The sequence below is a fragment of the Lissotriton helveticus genome, chromosome 8, assembly GCF_964261635.1.
Source record: "Lissotriton helveticus chromosome 8, aLisHel1.1, whole genome shotgun sequence".
Taxonomy (NCBI): Eukaryota; Metazoa; Chordata; class Amphibia; order Caudata; family Salamandridae; genus Lissotriton; species Lissotriton helveticus.
Window position 1 is genome coordinate 52877914 of NC_136069.1, and position 24019 is coordinate 52901932.

At 45.9% G+C, this 24019-nt stretch overlaps 1 protein-coding gene across 1 annotated transcript in view; it reads right to left on the reverse strand.

Moving 5' to 3' along the window:
- TTF2 (transcription termination factor 2) overlaps window positions 1-24019 on the reverse strand; it is a 124979-nt gene that overhangs the window by 44437 nt on the left and 56523 nt on the right. Inside the window, exons 9-12 of the mRNA XM_078656604.1 lie at window positions 13477-13634; window positions 10766-10847; window positions 7114-7233; window positions 791-941 (exon numbers count right to left, since the gene is read on the reverse strand). Coding sequence (XP_078512730.1) covers window positions 791-941; window positions 7114-7233; window positions 10766-10847; window positions 13477-13634 — 511 coding nt within the window. The remainder of the gene's footprint in view (window positions 1-790; window positions 942-7113; window positions 7234-10765; window positions 10848-13476; window positions 13635-24019) is intronic.

Sequence of the window (24019 nt, forward strand, 5' to 3'; positions counted from 1 at the left end):
TTCCCATTCATGTCTACCACAAGAAGAAAGGCTGGCCCCACCAAATCGTGACATACACCCAGTACTTAAAGTTAGACTTCCATTTGAGAATACCCGTCTGTCAGCGAGGTGAGACTGACTTACAGTACATTTATATAAACCGCTCACGTTGTCTTGATTAAAAAGTGTTTGAGAGTTGTGCTCTTATTTTTTCTTCAGTCAACCCAACACAAAGCACCCGAGAGACCTAGGTCTGGGACTCTTGCCCCTAGCTGATCCAAAGAGAAGCCCCAGCACCTAAGAATCTCTTCGGAGCCCGGCCATTAAAAAGCACCCTTAGCTGGTCTGATTGCACCATTAAGACGCAAACTCCCACATATTCCTTGCCCGATTTGACTACTGAGGACTCTTTATGTCTGAGAATTCCTAACCTGCCTGGGCCAACAAATGCCACACTTTCGTATCCCTCTCCTGTTTGACCTATTAAAGCTAACCAGGACTTTGAGTCAGTTCCGATTTGACCACCAAGAGACCTTTTAGAACCTCTCTAAGAACGGCTACTGGAACCCTCCCACAACCTTTCACTGACTGGTCATGTGAGGCTCACCGAGAGAGGAGAATCCTTTTTCTGATTGGACCATTAAGAAAGATCTACCCAAAACCCCATTTCCAGGTTTGACCCCCGACTGACAATCCTTTCCTTGCTTTAACACCTAAAACAGCCATGTTTGGAAATCCTTCACCCAGTGGCAAGTAAGACACACCCATGTCTGGAATACTTTCCCTGGACAGGCAATTGATAGGCACTCACGTCTGACTATCCCTCTCCCGGTTGGGCCCATGGAAGAGATAGACTTTTAGTTTGCTACTGCTCACACGCCTCTCCACTTCTTTCTTCCAGTGATGGATCAGGGATGCTGGGCAGATGATCAATGTTCCACGAGAGGGCACGATCGAAGAATCTAAAGACATGTCAAAAGCAGGAGGTTATTGTATGCAGCGGCAATATCGATACATGCCCTTTCCCCTTGTATAATGTGGACTGGGTAAAAGAACTCTTCTTGTCACCTGGAAGAGAGAACAGTCAGGAAACAGAGTCAAAGCGCTTTCATGCAAACTAAGGCAGAAAAGGTGAAATGATGGACACTAAACATTTTAGGAGTGAGCAGTGTCTGGAAAACTTGGCAGCTGTAGCTTGAACAGTGTGCACCGATTAACATTAGCTGGTTTTATATTCTTTCATTGGCATCTCACTGCAAGGCATGGTGTAGGAACTTGCCATCATATAGTTATCAATGGGAAAATAAGGTAAAACACAGCATTGCAGGAGACACAGGCTTACAAACTAAGTTTGTGAGTGAGGGGGTAGGCAGGTGGGTGACGACTACATTTAGTAGCAGGTCTCCAAGTGGTATGCCACTTTTAAGAGGGCATTGAGGGTTCTTGCTCTATTTTATCTTTCTTTTGGACATAGTACTAAATAAAGTGGCCGCAAAGTATCAGTGTATTACAAAGAATCAAGTAACAGAATGGAGGCAGAAGGAAAATAAAGTTAGATGAAATTAATTACATTCGTAAAGCTGCAAAACCACCATGACAGATAAGATCTAATGGATGTAGAACAAACAAGTTACTGAAATCCAGTTATGCTTTTTCCGGTGGATACTCTGTCTTCCCACATATCTCACCTTCTGAATGTCTTAGAAACCTAAATTGCTCAGGAAACTGTTACAATGAGCAGTTCTCCAGTACAACCGCAGCTACGCACAAGATAACACGAGTACACTTAGAACAGCTAACCATTGCTAGCCAACAACAACACCAAAATGCAACACGTGTAAAACAGCAGGAAGGACTTATCCTCTCTGCCTCGCACCGTGACCCATAAAGAGACATAGCGGAGTATGCCTTGCTACAGAATACCAGACCCCTCAGGCAGACAATCAAGTGGACTCACATAGTCCAGAACAATCTCCAAGTATTTAACATGAGACCCCACGTTTGCGACCAGTGCTGCAACAGAAGAGCCAACTTGTTTGGCAACAGGTTCAATATGGAAACACCTAGTGCCTCTTCGCCTTCTAGATGAGCCGAGGGAGGGCTAGAGCAAAAGGAAAGGCACACACAAGTCCCTGACCCCACCTCAGTCGTACACAACCCCTAAAGTGCCCCAGACTAATGTAAGCAAAGCCTTAGAGTGCAAAAGCCACCAGTAAAACCTTTGGACAAGGCTCCCTAAGGTAGTCCTCCAAACGGATCACACTCAAGATATCCAAGGTCACATTAAGAGATTCAACCGTAGCGGAAGGAGTGTGCTTCAGAGACCCACACACAACCGGAGGGCTTCGACAAGCGGACGTCTGGACAACACATTAGTCTGCCTGTTTAGATAATGCACCACAGTGGTGTTGTCTGAAAGCGCTTGCATGGACTGCCCCAGAGGATGACAGCAAAGACATCCCTCTACAAGGTCCAGTCCACTGAGGAGGAGTCTGCAAACAGAGAGGCCGGAGCCAACAGAGGTACAAAGGAGCACGAAGCAACCAAATGGAGCAGTGCGCCAGAAAAATGGTCACAGCGGCCGAAAGACCTGGAGACAACGACGCACAAGGAACCAATCAAAATAACTCTTCTACTTCCTCCAATTCGATAAAATGAAGCACACAAAAGGCAAATAGTCCCAGGAGCTGGAGAACCAACAGCATGGGGAGGTGTGTCTGTGTACATCATTGCGATAGCCTGGAAGGTCCCAAAGCCTCCATTCCAGGAGAAAGGCTTTCATGAGGTCCGATGCCAGAATCATTGATAAAGGAGATGCTTGGATGGCAGCAATAGGACTTCCGCAAGTTGAGTGAGAAATCCAAGCAAAAGAGTAGAGGCGACATCCAACCCAAATGCATAGAGATTTACTGGGGTGAACTCGCTTTCACCAGTCAGTCGCCTAAGTGAGTGAAAACGTATACTCCAGAGATGGGGCCACAACGACTGGCATTAATTTATTGAACATCTGAGGTGTTAGCTTTAGCCCAAAGAACAAGACCGCAAACCACGAAGCAAAAGCCCCAACATTTTACTTGGGATTCTGATGATTCAGAGCTGAAATCTCAAATAGTGAAATATATTACCATTTAATCAAGAGTCCATGCATCGTATGATAACATGGACACACACTTCTGACATGGTGACATCGTGAGGTCAGATACTTTATTCGCACATCTTTTATCCAAGTCTCTTTCGCTCAGACCGGATGCTTGTTTACTTCTCCTCATTAGGGTTAGCGGTTAAAGCAGCGAACAAGCTTTCATCTTGGAGCACAGGGTAAGAGGTAAGACCTAGTGCTGAGAATAGTTCTTCCACTTGCACTTCACCAGCCTGATTGAATACACAGATTGAGAAGTCTTGGTTGTGCCAAAGTTTTATGGGCTCTTTGCTCGTTGTCCAGTCTACTTTTTCACTCTATTAAAAGGCTTTGCTGGGTCAATTTTTATGAAGGTGCACTCGAGAGTGAGACACACCGGTAAATGATACAATTAGGGCCGTACTTCTTTTGCATTGTCCCGTTTCTACAATTGTGGTAAGACTATTCACTATAAACTGTTTTTGTTGGGTTGCGTCATCCCCAGGTTGTTTTTTTTTGGTGTTTACTTTACTAGGAGGGTGAACATAGGGACATTTCCTCCTTATACTCTGCACTTTGTTTTTTAAAATTCCAGTGGGACATATGAGCAGAATTGGGACGTAGGAGTCAGTTCAGGGCCACTATTCAGTCCTGTGGGTTCAATGGCAGATGCCAGACACAGCATCTTGAACTTGTCCAGTTTGATGAACAAACCTGAAACTTTGAAACGCATAGTAGAGTGAGGACCGCCATGGTTTTTTAGCTCGAACAGCTTCAGCGTCACCTCTATGGCTCTTATGTGTAGGAGCAATAGAACTCCAGAACAGAACGCCTCCAAGACTGAAGAGGTGATGGGTGGGGGTGGAAAGTGGAATAGGAAAGGAGAACGGAGGGAATGTTTGGTGTGGTATCCAGGAAGTGGAGGGAGTATCCTTTCAAAAAGATCTGAAGGACCCAATTGTTTAAGATGATCACCCTCACCAAGCCAAAAAAAGGGCTACCTGCCCTGCCAACCAGGTGAAGAAATATATGGAGGGCAAATCACAGTGATTTAGTAGCAGCACCATAGGACCGACGCTACGGATATCTGATCTGCCTTTTCCTCAGTACTTGTGAAAAGCAGTTGCAGGGTCTTAATAAGCTGCAACAAGTCTCTCTCTGGAAAGCTAGGAACAAGAAGAGTCACAACTGGTGGCATTGTTGATACCTTTTTCTCTTGGGACAGGACAGAACGTGACAGCCGCAGCCATGCTCAGCTTCAAATGTTCCAACAAGGAGTCAGTCTTTTCTTGAAAGTTGTTCCAGTCAAAGGGCCGGTTTATCAAGTTGGCCTGGGCAGCTCCAGAGATTACTCGGGAGTGCCTCCAGGCGTACTGTTTAAGCACAAAGATTACTGTCACGGAATGGGAGATGGTCAACTGAGTAAAGTCCACATTTTTTGAGTTGGTGATGAAGCATTAAGACTCAACAGATGGTAGGAAAGAGCCTTCATGTGGCCAAGTTTGCCATCTCCCAGAGTACATACATATTACGCACCACTGGACAATTAGTATTCCTAAAAACTTGGGGCTAGAAGGCCCAAGACTGACGTGGAAATGGTCTAGTTACTGCCAAGAAAGATAGTAGTTTACCTAGGACAACACTGCTGGCTGAAATCCGATCTCATTAAAAGGGGAAGAACCGACTGAAGTGGTAGTAGCAGGCTGTTTCTGTGAGGATGACCGAGGTCCTCCAAAGAAAGGGGTAGTTCCAAGACCTCTGCAGCCTTAAACTGGACAGCAGCAGTTTAATAAACATCTTTTGAAGGAGGCACAGAAGGATGAGGAATGCATGAGTCCCTTGAGAAATCCAGACCACTAGCATTGTGGAAATCTAAATACAAGCCAGGGTCAAAGTAGCAGGATAGAAACAGATGCATTTACTCCTCTGTATGCTGGTAATTCTGAACTACCAATTTTAGAGTGTTAAAGCCTGAGCCAAGAGTTCTTCCTTGCAGGTAAAGTGTTGCACCTTGGAAAGGTACTCAGAGCAAGTGTCTCTACCTCAAATGGAACAAGCATCCTTTCTCTCGTAGAGGGAATAAACTATTCCAACCGGCTGGGCAATGTGGGCAGCCTACAGGGGAGGCTCTAATAATCAGCAGAAATGACTTTCATGGAGGTATCGAAGCCAGACCTAAAATAGGGCATCAGGCGTAACAGCCATGGCTGAAGACAGCGGCCCGGATAGAGTCAGTGTGATCAACAGTTCCCAACGAAATGAAGGGGCCCACCGTGAGAAGTACCCATATGTTATCCAGCCTTGCCTGTCGAAATGTGGCTACCTGATCACCTCGCGTTATGGCTTGAGTCTTTTCAAAACAGGAGCAGGATAAGATACGGAAAGAGATGGCCATAGCCGTGAAATGCCACCGACTTCTTTATGTTGAACCCTGGAACGAAAACTTCTTCTACGGGAGGCAGAGGTCTTCTCCCACCTATTCTTTTTTTAACTTATAGTGCAAGACCTTTAAGAAATTACCCCTTCTCTAGAACCTGTGTTTTTTTGTTGGGTGGGGGGGGGGGGGGGGGGCAATAGGCGCTGTAGAGGAGTCACATAATGCATTACATTACGGTGTATCACTGAAAAGTGTACTAAAACATTGAGGACGGAAGTGTGCAATAGTCCGTGGAGAAGTGCTCATCTGAGAGTGCTGTTCTGTTATGCAGATTTGTAGAGCGCACATTCACCCGGGAGGGTACCTGGGCGCAGGCCATGGTTTCTTTGAATCCCACGGAATAACTCCCTAATGTGATGGGGAAAGAGTTATGTGGATTGCTTAATTTGCAAGAGAGCACAGTGTAGCAGTGGTCCTCGCATACTAACAGCCTCATTGCGAGTGCCCCTGAATGCCCAATGGTGGCAGTCATAGTGTTACTGTTGGTATCAGGACTTGCAAGCTCTGTAGAAGCAACATAGAAGTGTCACGTTCCCGCAGGAGAATGTCTGCAAAGCAGTTGAAATCTCTAGGGCAAACTGCATGGGAGGAGGAGATGGAATTTCCTCGGCCGTTCCTCCTTTTGCATTAAATTCTCCAGGTTCAACCCATATTCACAGTTAATTTCACGCCGCCAGACTCAACAGGAATCAATAACTCCAGCGGTGTGGAATTCACATTCTATACTGTGGCACTCGGAACGAAGAACTACATACACGCACATCGGAGGTGCCATCATGGTCGTACTGAGACTGGCCACCCGATGGGAAAAGATGGGGTGGGTGTTGTTGCATTAGAGAAGAGTGATGTGGCAGGGGAGCAGTCTTTTCTGATTTCCAATGAAACCTTTAGAGAAATCAAGAGGGAATTTAGTGTCCGGCTTCTGTAGGTATGCTAGTTAAATTGAAGTGGTCCATTAGCCCAAAACAAATGCCTTTTCTTAAGTGGACGGCGTAAAGAACTTCAAGAAGTGTGAAAGAGTACGAAGGGTGGGCCCTGGCCCTAGGCTCAGATATCCTCTGTAGTGAACATTGTTTAATGCAGTAGGGTAAATAGTAAAACCATAATTCATTAAGATGTAGTGAGAAATTCACAATGACAAACTTCAGACTTTAAAGATGTTATGTGGTGATATCTTGACCTACACCGGGTGACTGGACACTTTATGGAGTCGAAACATAGTACAAATCAATAGGAGGAACACAGTCTTAATTTTCATAAACCAAACAATGTATAGTTGAGCATCAGATAATAGTTAACATTCATTGTGCTATAATCAGTGACCTTTGGGTCATGAACAGATGTTACCCTGAGAATGTTGAGGGTTTCTCTACATCGGATGAGTCTATAAATCATTTTTATCATCAGGAAAGTACTCTAGGGAACCAGGAGAGTTCCGAGTATGACCATGTCCACATACATTGTGGATGCCTCTTCATGCATGTATTCAGATCTTTCTTGGTCAAAGCGTTAAGCGCCTTACTAAAAGATTATCTAGGCTAAAGTGCTTGAGTGGATTAGCGGGAGCAAGAGATGTTACCGTTCTTGGAGATCCAGGCCTCCAGCTTCTTGTCTTCCTTCTCTTTAACCTTCTGTTGTTTCTTCTGGGCCAGGATGAGGGCGATCATAGTTAAAGTCTTCCCCAATCCCATGTCATCAGCTGTCAAAAGAATGTATGCAAATAAAACAGAGGAAAAAGCACTGCTGTGCCACAGGAGAAAGGAGGGTACTAGAAAATAAGTCATTTATATGAGGAAAATGGAAATAGCATGGCAAGAGTCTACAAGGTGGAGTCCTTGAACGGACAACGGATACACCAGCCAAATAAGATAATATTTACCTGTGACCTGAGTTTTAAAAACAAAATCTCTAATAGACTGCTACGTTTGCCCACTCCTGGAGCACAGAGGCTTACAGACGGAACGGTCTATAAAAAGTTGGGAACAATTCTTTACAGAAAGAAAACAAAAATCATTAAAATGGGACTCCAAACCAAGTAGACAAGTGAAGCATGCTTGAGAGGAGAAATGCAAAAGAAACAATTTATGGACGGAATGCAGAACAATGCAACCATTCACCCCCAGTCACAAGGATCTGGGTTTAATCCATTGTTCTTTTGCTCACCACGCCACCCCAGTTTGGACCCAGCCATATGCAAATCAGTCTTGACCCTGCTCCCCGTGGGAACAGTTCAGCCCGAACTGCCAAGCCAGGCCCTTCCTTGACCAGAAACCAGCATCCTGGGACTGGTTTCAGGGCATCACCCCTCATCATCCAGGGTAGCTTGAATCCAGTGGAGAGGAGAAAGGCATAATAGGTGAAGACATCAGAAATGGACTCCAAAAATCCCTGGTAAGGGTCTGGCGGCCTCAAGGTCCTTACAATGCCAGGCCTGGTGTTGGGGTGGAAAAGCCCTCTGCATGGGAATGGATTTGCAACCCCTGCTCGTAATGCCTCAACTGTACTAATGTCTGGATTCCTAATACAGATTTTTGTTGGCATAGGCAAACACGGATCACGAGTGTGTGCTTGGCATAGTTCCGTCTCATGGATTGAGTCTTGTTGAACCGGGAGGGGCACCTAAAGTGCTACCCTCCTAGTGGTGAAAGGATACTCCTTTTCCCCAGGAGTGAAGCAGCACAAGCGCGGTGGAGGCAGCTGGATGGACACACTTAGAAGAGCGAGCCAGGCTCCCCCGTACACTTCAAAGGGTGCTCTATGATTCAGTGAGTGTTCAAGGAAGGCACCTGTGCACTTCGCAGGAAGGAGGTGGGGCAGGTAAGAGAATCAAACTGTAAGGATAACGTTTTGATACACATCACAGTGGCTGAGATGCAGGTGTGAAACTTTAGTCACTCCCATAGGCTGTGTTGTGGGGCCATCATATTTGGAGCATCCCCTACTGTGACAGAATGCTTCCAAGAGGAAGAGAGGGCAGAGTAAGGAGTGCTACAGTATTTGCCTGAACAATAGATAATTGCTGCTGTGCATATTTTGAGAGGAGTCGGCGTTCCTCCCTCTTCCTCGCCCCCTCCCCCGAGAACGTTGGACTGGTTGGACCACGCTAGCCCTGAGAGTCAAGTGCTGAAGGTACTCCACCACTTGTTTGTGATCCACAGACGTCCGGCCCAGGACATCAGGAGTAATATCTTCAACCTCCACGGTTGGTTAGGGTAACCCCTGCTTGCCTTGTGGACCTCTGAATGGGGTGATGACACCTAGTGTTACCCGACGTGGCAGATCACAACTCGTATGCATGTAGAATTCACACTGAATGGAAAGAGATATAGTAGTCAGTGTCTCTTGATAATAAAACACTCAAACCTAGTTTTTTGGTAGGACATGTGCTCTACGATAAGGAAGGCAAGATTAAGTGATACGATACTTGTTTTCGGTTATATGTATAATGCGGTCACAGTGGAAAGAATTGCATTTAAGCACCTAAGAGTAGATGTGCAGCAACATGAAGGAAATGAAGGCTATCCACAAGGTCTGGCCAGAAGAGAAAGACTGGAAAGCCCTCCTTCCAGCCAAGATCTTCATTCTTTCAAACGTGTTCAGAGCGGGTCTTACCTCTTCCAACTCAAGGACAAGCAGAGTCCTATGCAATTTAAGGATTGATCGAGTCGTATACGAAGAGGTCACATCAAGATACTTTTTTAAATATTTATAGTTCACACTAGATTAGTATTCTTGCTAAATATTCTTGTAAAGTTCATCTACATACATGTAATCTCAAGAGTCTGGAGCATCATTTATGCCCTTTGCGGAACCTATTTTAATACATATAAATGTATTTTAAAAAGAGCTCATAAGAGTAATAACGTATACTATTGTGCAATTAAAAATGGTACTAATGCAAACATTACCCATGACCACTACAGTTTGACAGCGCCGCTACAGAACACAAAGAATCTATGTATTCCAAACTGACCTTTCCATAGGAAAGACTTAGGATGAAATGGTAACATACTTTAACAACTTTAATAACTGTTTGAATACGACCACAAAATTGGTCTAAATTAAATCATGATGCACGAGTGATATGACAAATTCAGCTAAGGTAGAAAGTTTGAGCAGGAGGGAAGCAGGAATAAATCACCTTCACAAGGAACATACAAGAAGATTGACTCTGAGGCACTGATGAATAATCAGAATATGATGCTTTTTTAGGTACAATCATATAGATCTATTTTCAGGAAAGGTGACCTATAAGCTGGTCCATTAACATCCAAAAGGGCAGCACAACTAATGAAACGCAAGAGTGGACATTTCTTTGTGTTGGCCAGCATTGACCCTTCACCGGTCCACGTGCAGATCGCTGCAAGCTATTGGAGGATGAAGAAACATGTTCTTAACCATCGTATTGTACTCTCACCACTTAAGTGTAAAGGGGAAGCACAATCTCAAGAAGCCCATAATACGTCCAATCACAGCACCATCAGACATACTTTGGCTACCCATCACACTGGATTTCCAAAACACTTATTTGGGATTTACAGCATCTCATTAAAGAAGGTACCCGTACAATTAATTTTTTTTAATTTTGGCCCATACATCCACCAGAGTACAACTTGGATATCACCACGGATGCCAGCCTTTTATTGTTCCACTTGGTGTCACGAGTTAGGATTTGAGAAGAGAAACCCAACAATTAAGGATTCATAGCTACTCCTACTAATTATTTAAGCACAACAATGAGTGCATGGATTAGTCCAAGACTGCACTGGGGTCTACAATGTAGGAAAATGTTTAAACGCAGAACTCTTATGGTGGGGTACAAGGCAGGAGTCTTTATAGTTCTACTAAAAGACTAATTTACTTGAGAGCAATTTGCTAAGGTTAATGGAGCCTAATCTGGTGCTTTGCCCTGAAGGGAACTCTGTGCCATCCCATTTGAACCACAACCCAAATTTCCTCTTCAATGTCAAGGGTTCAAGGCAGGGTACCCAAAGCTTTAGAGGCCCAAAACGCTAAAAATCTAGTTTCCTATAAAGATAACTTGCAGACGCACGTGTGGGTACAGGGCAAAATAAAAAACCTTTACCACAGGTATGAAGATCATACATTGTCACACCAGATAAAATTATAATTTAAGTGTGGCCAGGGCGTGCAGCAGTACCAGAGAGCTCAAATGCTGGCCATGAACCCACACAGGACTAGCCATTTTAAGTGTTTGGTCACCTGCTTACCTAAAATTCCTCCTGATGGTTTCTGGGCCTCTCTCCAGAGCAGCCACGCCAGCGCTTGCTTTTGATGTAGGAGCAGAGGGACCTGCGAACAACAAACCACAGCACAAAGTGAGTTGGTGCTCTTCCAGGAGGGCCACTGTAAACAAGGGTACGAAGAAGAAGCAGGACATCTTTTTGATGTCCTGTCTAAACAAAGATTAAAACTAATGCACACATAGGGCCATTGAGATACTCCAACACAAAATGTATTTCGTAGGCACAAACTGTTCCCAAACAGAAATGTTGTTGATGACTAAACAGCCATTATCAGTGCTTACTTATTAAACGTATGATATGGCTGATAACGAATGAGAAATTCAGTGACAACAAAGATATGGAAAATATGTAATCGTTGCCAGTGAAATATGGATTTCATCATCTTGACAGCCACAACAATGTCAGGGCTATTAGGGTTACGGGGCATGGAAGACAATATTATGCAGCACCATTGAAAAACAAAATATGGAGCACTTTTTCTGGCAGCACCATTTTAATCAATTTAAAAATGAAACAACATTTTGATGACATTTGCAAATTTTGAAAATTATGTTGCAAATTAAGAGGCAAGTGCATGAAATCCATAATTATGAGGTAAACACCACAGGCACAGAACTGCATAAATCCACTGACCCTCAGCACTGTGTGTTTGTCAACAATTTACTCCTGATAATAAAAACATACCAGTGCACACTAAGCTGCTCTTTAAAGAAAACAGCGTGTGGAGGTAAATGCCACAAAATAAACATGTGAACCAAAAATACACGAGGAGTAACATGCGAAACATGGTCCAATATGGCCATCTCGGGCTTCTGCGGACATCTACAAACCAGTCTGCTTTTGGACTCGTGGCTTTCGTGTGTTTTAAGGGGGTCAGGGGAGAGAAGAAAAAAATATGTTTATGGGGTGGCGGACTACAATCCTAGGAGGAGGACTTTAATAACAGACATAGATGCAAGTAAAAAGGGGTATTGGGACTTTCCAGTAGAGAGACAAATAGGGTTAAATCTCTACGCTAATGGGATGTAGGGCTCCTTGGGTACGACCAGAAACCTATGGCTAGATGAGCACAGTAAAAGATGTAAGGGGCACATTGTGAGGTTAAGAGTGGCTGGTGCAGTGTCCTACCTTAATCACCAAGGTGAGGAGTTTATACAGTGACCTGTGTTCGTCTCACAGGAAGCATTGTGGCTGTAGAGAGACAGAGGCTGGTCTGTAGGATCAAAAACATGCATCATGCATGGTTCATTGTTTAGCTCAGTGGGAAGACGAACTAACAGGACCCACAGGAGTCCAGCCTGTTAAAGACAGGATTGTGATCGGGGATTAGATGGTCTGGAAAGGAGGTTTGTGGGAGGATTGGTGTGATCCCTGGTAGATGGGTCCTGGCTGTTGTAGCGTCAGAGGTGGTGAAGGACTCCAGCTGAGGGATTGAACTCAATTGTCAGAAAAAGAGGGTTTTACTAAAGGGTGTGGTGGCAGAGGTGGAGCAACATTAAAGTAGAACATGGCAGGGGCAGGAAGCAAAGGATTTCTGGGGACCTTCGCAGGACAGGCAGAGAGTGAGACAGAGAACCACCGCGAGGCACAGAAACCGTGAGAAACGGACAGACAAACCTACCCATTGGCTGAAAGGCAGCCAGAGACAGGTGAGGAGTACAGGAAGAGGTGATGGGAGAAGACAAACGATAGTTACCAACAGAATCACTGTAGAGGGAGGAGAGGACATAACAGAACTAACTACAGGGGACACATATTGGCAAAGGTGCAGATGGACAGTCGGAGGATCACGAGGAGACTGAGAATACGTAACTTGCAAGAGCCAATCACAGCGATGATGGTGACAATAGTATTGTGGGATGGTCCAACACTGAATGTGAGTTAGCTCCAGGAGGTAGGGATAGATTAAAAAAATAAGGTGGATGCTGTGGGCATGGGTCAGAGGACACGCTGGACCGAGAGTGGGGTAAATTATAGGAAAACAGACCCATGAGTAGACTGGACATCACACTCAGGCATTGGAGGGAAAGGAAGTTGGGAAACACAGTGATGACAAAATGAGATGGTGTGGTAGATTGGTAGGACGTGGGTTTATTAGGCTTAATATGGCATCCACAAATGCAAAGTGTGTAGTAGGTACCAGCGAGGAAAGCCTGGTTAAACTGGGAAGAAACAAGACTGACCCTACAAAAGAAAGGCTGGTGGCTGGTTTAAGGATCAGAAAGGACCCAGGAGGGTATGACACCTCAGCATGCAGGCACGCTTGGTTGGGGGGCTTGGGAGTTCAATTGGAAGGGTACTTACAGGTATCTAAGGTGTTGGGACTCAGACTTTCTAAAGTGGATGCGCAAGTGGATAAAGGTATGGTCAGAAAGGTATAGGGAATGAGAGGATGGGGGGGGGTGATTCAGGCACCAACACTGGCAGCAGGAGGCGGCGATCCACAGAACAGATGGGGCTACAGTGGGCAATTGACAGCTCGTCATTGCTCACCCAGAGGATGTGTATGAAAATATACAAGAAAGACAGTGAATCATCAACCACTTCAGTGGCCACCAGCAGATGCATACAATTTTAAGATGAAAACGGAGGCACTAAATAAGGCAGAATAAAGTACTAATCAAGAGCCTTGCCACTCTCCATGGTTTGCCTCCTCAGCATCTTCAAGTTCACACCTTGAGTCCCGGCGGATCGTCCACAGTGGTCTCCGGCGATGGGCACGATTCCAAGGACTTGTGCAGGTGGTCGATGGCCTCGCTTGTGGCGTTCCGCACAGCGCAGAGCCGATCTTCGGTCATCCGACCTCCATACAGACCCTGCCACTGCGGGTTCACTGCGAGAAGTAACCAGCATTAGCACTTATGACAGTCCTGTACATAGGCATCAAGCAAGGGTCGTCTCCCTCCCAGTACGCTGGCGCGTCCTTGACATACACGGTTACCACTCACAAGCCTTCTGAAACATGGTCTTAAACAAGTTCCAAGCAAGTAACACAAGCAAAATTAATAACTCATGCATTTTAGAAGCAGGGACACCTAGAGTGCAGGCTGGCACAGCCAGCGCAAAGGCGCAGAACAAAACAAAAATCCCACACATGCGGTCACATCTCTGCCCACCAATTAGGACTTTTCTCATAACCTCCCAATTAAAGCTGGCTTACATATTTAAAAATAGTTTTATTTTGAATATATGCGTAACAATGGATAGTGCTAAAATCAAAGAGGTTACGACTAGATACAATAAAGGATTTTGGGTCTACCATAAGCCCACATTGGCACAAAATGAACTTACTGTGTAACTGGAACACACAATAAAAGATTATAAACATTTTAACAGAAAACCTACCAGAAAATACAGCCAGCCATTGCTACTCTAAACTAAAAAGGAGTGTCACTTTTACAAAATGTACTGTCTTCTGTTGGTGGCTCGGGGTGAGCCTAGCCCCACCCCAGGGGGCGAGCCTAGCCCCACCCCAGGGGGCGAGCCTAGCCCACTGGTGGGTATAAATATAAGTCATCATCCGCATTATGAGGGGTGCAATTCTCCACCTCCTCATCAATATCATAAGGAAGATTAAGTATATTCAGAATGACAGATTCAGAAAGCGCTTCTAGCCTCTGGTAACTGATGTTCCAGGCAGGGATAGGATTGGTGTTTGGCTGTATAGTGAATGGTGGTTGCTTTGTAATTTCATAGCATGACGTAGGCCTGGAGGGGACAGACGTCCATTTGCGATCAGTGTTGGATCCAGATCCTTGGTAAGAGTAATCTAAGTCTGAACTATGCCCAGTACAGGCCTCGTAGCGGGACCAGAGTTAATCTGTCTCAGAGGCAGACTCACTGGCAGAGGTCCAAGCGGGCACCCCCGAGGCTCTGATGAACGGGAATGTGTGCCATAAGCGCAAGAAGAATTTGCATCATGGCTTCTTGAACAGCTGCTATTTCTGGCAAAGTTGATAATGGCCCATGGGGGCTAGAGGCGCTACAAATCAACTGGTAGAACAGTTCAGATTAGGGTGACTACAGAAGCGGTAATATCTTCAGATTGACATCCTCGAGCCTTTCCGCCAGCAAGCGGTGGGATGAGGTCGATTTCCGCTTTGCTTTCTTGCACTTATGGTGCGTCTTTGATATGGAATTACAAAAGTCTATGACTAGAAGCCAGACTTTCCATAGGTATGGTTAAAGAAGTGTAGAAAGAAAACTGCAGCAAAGGGAGGAAACGAATACTCAGTGTTTAGAACACAGGCCAGAATGAGAATGACATTTTCTGCTCCGGGCGCCTCATATCAGAGCTGCAGAACCACTTGACTCTGTGTTCTGGCAAACCCTACCGCTGTGTGCGAGAACCAGCCTCCAAGTTAATTTACAGTGGAACGGCCAAAGCCAATCCCCAAGATATAGTGGGATCATCTATAAGGAGGGCCACTGGAATTATACGATTGTGCAGCGATTTTAGCATAATTATAGATTTGCTGCATTGGCCACATAACCCATCTACCGCATAATCTGCACATTTTAACAACAACAAATATTTTCTAGTTCAAATGGTTCAAAAGTTACTAAAAATGCAGCAACACATGTTACCGCACAGTGAAAGGCCCTTTGCAAAGCTGGACCGGTTACCTTTTTGTTGCTATATTTGGGTATTAAAAATGGTACGAAGGAGGAGCAACCAATGCTCAGACAGTGTTACCAAGTTTAAAAATTACAAAATAATGAAGCAATGCCATTACAAAAAGTGCTGCATTAGGTCTCATAATTTGCCTTTTCTTGCTGGTAAATTTCCTCAACACTGCCACATAATTCTGGTGGATAATATAGCACACCTCTACCACCACGGCCAGTGTTCAGATATAGAAACCGCACAGTCTCATTTAACAAAAAGTTGGAGAATGAATGGCCCAGTGTTCTACAACTTAAGAAGGTTCTTCTTTACTACAAAAATAGGGCTGTACTACATGCCAGCTGAATCCCAAAAATGCCATTCCGTTTAGGAAATAAATATCACACAAAACATTAAGGCTTCATACCTATGCTCTAAATACCTCTACTCCCATGCCATACGTCTAGCCGCCCACACTAGAGTATAGAACCACCAGAGGTGCAGGGCTCCTGTAAGGCGCTATCTTAGCCGTAGACTCAATAAAGGACTTCCAAGCTGTTGATCTCTGGCAAGGAGTAGTTTCTGTCCTGTAACTCCAGTTTTGTAGTAGGGGTATCTCTGTTATAGTCATAATCTAGTGAATAGTCCCGCCCATGTGCGTGGACCCCGGAGCAATCAAAAATAATCTCTTACAGTGTCGAAAAATGCAGCACTGCACAGACACTTGAGAGAATTTAAAGACAGATAATGCAGCCTAAAAAGACTACACTGTCCAGTACTTCAACTAGAAAATCCACCACAAAAATCCACAAAACAGCAAAGCCTGTACAGATTTCCCTTGCTTTAACAGCAAAATCCCTCAGGAATGATAGAGAGAAGAACCTGGACAGACAAGCCCCATAGGCTGCCATTATGTGGCTCAGAACAGGATACTGTGCATTTAAGAGAACTTTCCAGAACTTCACAGTATCCCAGAATGCCCTGCAGGTCCCAGTTACTTTCAGTTCTTTTTGAAGGCGTAACACGCCAGACCTGTAGCATTCCGTACATGAATATCTCTCTCCACCGGGGAGGAGGGCGGGCGCTTATGACTATAACAGAGATACCCCTACTACAGAACTGGAGTTACAGGACAGAAACTACTCTTCTGTAGTAGGGGATCTCTGTGTATAGTCATAATCTAGTGAATAGAATGGCAAGCCCATCCCCACACCAAAGCGGCGGTGGAGAAACGAGAAATAACACCACTATTGTGCGAACAGAATTCGCAGCGAAGCCTGCCCAACCTGAGCGTCTGCCCTGGCATCAGAGTCCAGGCAGTAATGCTTAGCAAAGGTATGGACCGACTTCCAAGTGGCCGCCTTGCATATTTCCGCAATTGGCACGTTACGAAGCAAAGCCGTCGTGGCGGCTTTGCCCCTGGTGGAATGAGCCTTAGGTTTTCCCCCTAAGGTCTTATTAGCTTGTTGGTAACACAAATGTATGCAGGACACAATCCACCTCGAGGTGGACTGTTTAGAGGTAGCAAGACCCGTCCTGGCTGATCCATAATTGATGAACAATTGGTCTGACCTACGAATATCTTTGGTTTTATCCAGATAAAATTTCAGCACCCTCCTAACATCCAGGGAATGCAAGGACCTTTCCGCTGGAGATGAAGGATTCTGAAAGAACGTAGGTAAAGTTATAGTCTGGTTGATATGAAAATCAGAAATAACCTTGGGAAGAAATTTAGGGTGAGTACGCATAACAACCTTAGCAGCATGAAATACAGTATAAGGTTCTTGGCAACACAACGCCTGAATTTCACTCACCCTGCGGGCCGATGTAATGGCCACGAGGAACGCCGCCTTCCAGGACAGGTGCTGCCTTCCAGGACAGGTGCTGCAACGAAGCCTTATGAATAGGTCCAAAAGGCTCCTTCATCAACCTGGACAGCACCACATTCAAGTCCCATGAAGGCGAAGGAAGCCGGACAGGAGGGAATACTTTCTTCAAGCCTTCCAGAAAATCTTTGATCACAGGGATCTGGAAAAAGGAAGTCTGTGAAGGGCATTTCCTGTAGGCAGTCAAAGCAGCCAGATGAACCTTAATGGAATGGACATTAAGGCCAGACTGCGCAAGATGTAGCAGATATGGAAGGATGACATCCTCCTTGCATGTCGTAGGGTCATAGTTCTTAGACTTGCACCAGATGCAAAACCTCTTCCACTTGTAAGCATAAGAAGTCCTAGTGGAAGGTCGCTTAGCCTCCTTCAGTATGTCCATACAATCCTCTGGGAGATTCAGATGGCCATATTGCACTATTTCAGGAGCCATTCCGCCAAACTCAAAGACGAGAGGTTGAGGTGCACCATTCGCCCCCCGAACTTCGTGAGAAGGTCCGGCCTGCACGGCAGCTTCATGTGAGGAAGGAGAGACCGGTGAAGCAGGTCCGTGAACCACCACTGTCTGGGCCATTCCGGGGCAATCAGAATCATCCTCGCCCTGGATTGGGACAGCTTGAGGAGAACCGTCGGGATCAGGGGAATGGTTGGAAAAGTGTACAGAAAGCTGTTCGACCAGTTGATCCATAACGCGTTCCCCAGCGTCCCTGGCTGGTAGTACCTGGAGGCGAAGTCTCGGGATTTGCTGTGTTCGGCGGTGGCGAACAGATCTACGTCTGGAGTTCCCCACCTTGCGAAGACTTCTCCTAGTACTTCGTCGTTTATGACCCATTCGTGGTTTTCCTGAATCAGTCTGCTCAGCTCGTCTGCCTGAACATTCTGCACACCTGGCAGATGAGTGGCCGTTATCGACAGTCCTCGTGCCAGAAGCCAGTGCCAGATCGCCTGCGCCTCCTGCGACAGAGTGCGGGATCTGGAGCCCCCCTGCTTGGTAAGGTAATACATCGTAGTCGTATTGTCCGTCTGTACAAGCAGAGAGTTGGTCTGGAAGGACGGGTGAAAAGCCTTCAGCGCTAAGTGAACAGCTCTGAGTTCCAGGAAATTGATGTGGTATGTGGACTCCGTCGGGGACCACGTCCCTTGAATCTGTAAGTCTCCGGAGTGCGCTCCCCATCCCTGGAGAGAAGCATCCGTCACGATAGTCTGTGTGGGAATGTCCTTGTGGAAGGGAACCCCTCTGAGGAGATTCTCCGCTGAACACCACCACTTCAGAGACTGAAGAGCATGTAGAGACAGTCGTATTTTGTCATCCCAAGAACCTCTCCTCTGGTCCCACTGATCTTCTAAGCACTCCTGCAGCGGTCTCATGTGCAGCCGTGCATGTGGCGTCAGGAAGATACAAGAGGCCATCGATCCCAGTAGAGAAGATACCGTCCTTACTGTCGTAGATGGAGTGGACATGAGAGCCTGAGCCTTCCGAAGGAGTGATAATCGTCGCTCCTCCGAAGGAGACACGCTTGCTGACGGCGTATCGATGGAGGCTCCCAAGTACTGAATGCACTGGACCGGAGTCGGAACAGACTTGGACATGTTGATGTGCAACCCCAGCTTGTTCAACAGAACGCACGTCTTCTGGAAGTGTGCTTGAGCTTCCGAGAAGGAGGAGGCCTTGATCAACCAATCGTCCAGGTAGACAAACACCTTGTTCTTCCTCAGGTGTGCCGCTACCACTGCCATGCACTTCGAGAACGTCCTGGGCGCAGACTTCAGCCCGAACGGAAGTACCGTGTACTGATAGTGATTGGTGACGCTTTTCCTGCAACTGGCAGCTAGCGTGAGCACGGAGTGATTGTAAATATCAACACCAACAGCCTACCTCTCGCGGAACCCGCTCCGCGGGTCCCGCTTCGTGTGGGGTGGATTCAGGAACCTCAGCTTCACGACGGTGTCCTGTGAAGGCGAGTGACAGGCTGGGCTGCGAGCGAGAGCAGGCGCTGGACCGCGACTACTACTCCCAGGAGCGCTTGCCTGCCCGAATTGAGAGCACCTGGGCCGCTCTCCCTGTCTGCTCCTCCCCTTCCCTTGTATATAAATTGACACTGCCATCACCGCTGCGCGGTAGCGCGCGGGAGCGCCGGGAGAAGCCCGGGACAAGGGCGGGACCGTCTGTGGCCGTCCGTGGTCGCCCGAGGTTGGGTTGGGCCAGGACCCCTGCTTAAATCCCCTTCTGACATGAATGTACATTACTAGTGCAGGACCCAAAGGTATATTATCATCATTGACTGTTATCTTGTGGGAAGGTTATAGACAGCTCTGCAACGTACGGAAGATAATCCCAAATTGTATTTCATCATGACATTGAGATCAGGGAAAGAACGTCTAGTTCAGCTACAAACATCAAAGGGTGTAGTTTCAGGCCCTCTAGATGCTTTCATTACCAGAGCCACCGGGATCCTTGAAAAAGAAATTGATATGGTAGAAAAAAGGCTGTCGCTAGATTTAGTCTCCGGAAAGCGCTCTTCCATAGGTGGACTAGCATTAGTGAAAAGCCCTGTTTCTCATGCAGCATCAAACTGCATTTACTCCATCAAGACAGAGGCAATAGTCCACGTAGATGGAGAAGGGGTGTTGCCACCGTCACCATTGGATCACGGGGCCCAGAAACTTGGTATAAATCTGTCAAGGGATGGGGAGGATTGCTCAAAAACAGGGAAGATGAATATAACTTGGTTATCCCACCTCAACCCATTGACTTTACTCCTCCTAATGTAACGGAAGGGATTCAAATGAGCTCAAATTTGATTTCCCGAAAGAGGAAACATGTCTCAAGCCCCCAGGGGGAAAAAGATCAAAAACAGCCCAAACTGAATGATAATTGCAGCGGGACAATATCAGCCCCACAATCACCCCATGGTTTTCCTCATGTGTTTTGTCCATCATACGCTTCCCTGGGGCCTTCTAATACCTGTCCAACCTGCCTCAATAGTGACGACATTTTGCTGGTCAAGATTGAGGCTATGCTAAAAACCATTTTGCTTCCGGTTTTGGAGAGAACAAGGCTGATGACCTCCAAAATCGACGCAATGGAAACAGTGGTTAACACCAACATGGGCATTCTGCAAAAACTATCCACACCTAGTCCTGTGGTGGGGGCACGTAATTCGACATCAGGTAAAACACTAATAGCTAGTAATTCAATTGTGAATCAGGCAACCAAGCCTGTACCATCCGGGGTATCTATTAATAAACTGATAGCTGGGGCTAGGACTACCAATACTGCTATCACTGCTAATGGAAGTACCTCAACTAAAGTACTAGGGAAAAAATACCCACCCAAATCTCATCCAGACAAAGTGAATCCGCCTATGCTAGATAGCAGGCCAAAGCAATCTGACAGTACCCCAGCTCAGACAATTAGTAGGGGGAAATCCAATCCTCAATCCTCCAGGACACCGTTGGAGGGTAAACAAAAGATGCGCCCAACACCCCGAGCAAATTTGCCCCCAGAAGCTGCCCAATATACCATAGTCTTAACTGGTGTAGCTCCCTTAAGAGACGGTATTAAGGAGACGCAAGGGGAATTGCGCAACAAAGTAATATACTGGTTAAATAAAAACCGTCCCCTACCACCATCATCACCGACAGAAATTCTATACGTAAGAAGAGTAGATTGGGTGGGTTATGGTACCAAAGACTTGGAAGGGGACTGTATTTTGATCTCATTCAAAGACCCATGGGTTGTGGAGCTCATACGACGGAAAGCTAGATTTGCCCGTCAGGGCGATGTCCAATCCCTAGATCTTTCCTATTTTTACCCCCACACAAATAGTAATCGCCCTACTGGTACAAGCCAGTGGAGAGTGAGAGACGGGAGGTATAAAGGACCCAGAACACCTCACCCATACCAGTACCCACTACTCTTCAACCACTTTGGACCGTTGTCTGACCTGGAGATGGTAGAATGACGGTGTTCTCCCGGTCTGACGAGTGGCCCCATCGCTGTTGATGAGAGGGAAGTACAAACATCACACCAAACTCCATTGAAATCCGAAATAGGTGATCAGATTGCACCAGACAAAATAGCAGAAATATTGGCCATGGCACAGGGGGAATGTTTGCAAAAAAGCAATGTAGATGTAACAGGGGATAGAAACCGGTCCATTAGGTCTACCCCAACAAATGCCTCCTCTCCGCCCATCCCATGTAATATTATTGCAGAATCTGCAACAACATTTAATATTGCGTCCTGGAATGTCGCGGGAGTAAAAGCCCGCATGGTTTCGGAGGATTGGCTGGACTATCACTAAATATGATGTTGTGCTATTACAAGAGACATGGGCAACCGAACCTGTACACATAATTGGTTTTATAAACTTCTTTAAACCAGCAATTAAAAGTAGTAAAGGGCGAGCATCAGGGGGATTGTTAACATGGGTCAAACAGGCATGGGGATTTAAAATTACAGAACTCCATGAGGATAACCCCGACTTACTGACCATCAAGCGGAGCAAGGAAGGTGGCCAAGATATGCTAATCTGTAACATCTATTCCCGTGGCCTCCCTGGTGGTCGGTGTCCCCAGATTGTGGATGTCCTGGATAGACAACTAGCGGGATGGAATAAAGGATCCTTAATCCTTCTAGCTGGTGACTTGAACTGTACCATAGAGCCGCTCTACGTTGCAGGGGACAGTTGGGGGTCCGCGGAGGATGTAACATGGAATATACCGGACCTACTGACTAGTAAACCTGTGAAAGCAACGGAGGCTGCTCTAAATTGGACTGCACTATGTCTTACTTGGGGGCTAAGGGCAGTAAATGGACGTTCACCCACTGACCTTGGTGCCAATTTTACTTTTGACAACGGACTAAGGAAAAGTCGTATAGACTATTTTCTTCTCAAAATGGAATTTTGGTCACTGATGGTCGATATGGAAGTCGTGCCCCGCCCAGAAAGCGACCATAACCCGCTGTCATTGAAATTAAGGATGGATGGTTTGATAAGAACGGAAGATCCAGTTCCCACGGGGCAAGGGGTAGTAACACTATCTAATGACCGTAGGAGGCTGAAATGGTCCAACATCTCAGGGGATGAATCCCTCCAGACTAATATTGAGAAAGTGGTTATGCTTGCTCTTAACAAAATGCTCACAGATGACACTGGGAAGGGTACTTTAGAACCAAACAAAATCCTGGATATACATGAACTATGTTTTGATGAGCTCAAGTTACTCCTCTCGAAACCTTGTCAGAATGGAGCTGGTCGACCACTCGCTACTCGGGCAAAGTGGTACAATAAGGAATGCAGGGTGGCTCACAGTAACCTAGTAGATAAAGTTAAATCTAGGAATATGTGTGATGTAAAGGAGGCTAGGAAAAAGTATAAAAGAGTTCAGTGGGAGGCTAAAAGGACGTGGGAGGATGGTTATTGGGCTGATCTGTTAGATGCCACTAAGTCAAACAACCAAGCAAGATTTTGGGATATAGTTAAATGGGGGAAGGATGGTGACTCCCGCACCCCAACTAATTATGTGTCCCCAGAAGCCTGGATAACACACTATTCGTCCCAATTTTGCATGGTGGACACTGATCCCCCCTCCCCACACTTAAACTGTATGTAACACCCACTCGTGGAGAAACTCTGATCTTTACTAACACTGAGACAGAGTTTGCCCTCGGCCTGACTCAGCGGGGGAAAGCCCCAGGATTGGACCAAATACCAGCAGATTTGTTCAAATCAAACACAGATCTCTGGGTGCCATACATAACTAACATAGCCAACGCATTAGCAAATGGTGCATGCATCCCTAAAACATGGAAGGGGGCTGAGATCATACCCATATATAAAAAAGGAGACCGGTCTAATACGGCCATTTATCGCCCGATTAGTTTAATTGACTGTCTCCAAAAAGTTTTTGCCCGAATGATCTTGGCCAGAGTGCAGGGGTGGATGGACTCAGAAAATATTTTGTCTCCAATGCAGGCAGGTTTTAGATCTGGGACGAGCACCATCGACCAGGTGTTTCGATTTTGTATGATCTTCTGGAAGGTGGTTATGCTTGGCGGTGGTACCATTTTTGCCGCATTCATTGACCTAAAATCAGCCTTCGATCTGGTACCTAGAGGTAAATTGTGGCAGGTATTGAGGGACTTAGGGCTACCGGTCGAACTACTAGAGTTAATTATTAGAATGCACGAAGAGAATTATGCAAGGGTAAGGTGGGGAGGACAAGGACAACATACAGATTCATTCCTGGTTAGCCGTGGAGTTCGCCAGGGTTGTGTCCTCGCACCCACTCTTTTCCTGCTCTTTATAGATCAGGTAGTTAATTTTTTCTCTGACACCCACACTGATGCCCCATCTCTGGCAGGGACCAAATTCCCCATGCTCATCTTCGCGGATGACACCTTACTCCTATCTAAGACACGGTCAGGCCTACAGCGGGCCTTGAACCGTTTTGAGGAGTTTTGTGTAAATCATGACCTCCAAATAAACGTGGGTAAAACCAAGTTCATGGTTTTAACCAGGAATAACCTACTACGTAGCAACGTAAAAACAAGCATTGGAAATGCAATAGGTCTCGCACCATTAGAGTTAGTGCTTTTAGAATTGTTTATGGGTTTTTTTTGTCAATGTTTAGCATTTTTGTTTCCTGTAGCCAATGCTAAAGTATTACAAATAAAAAAAGCCATAAACATTTCTAAAAGCTCTAACTGAAATGGTCTGA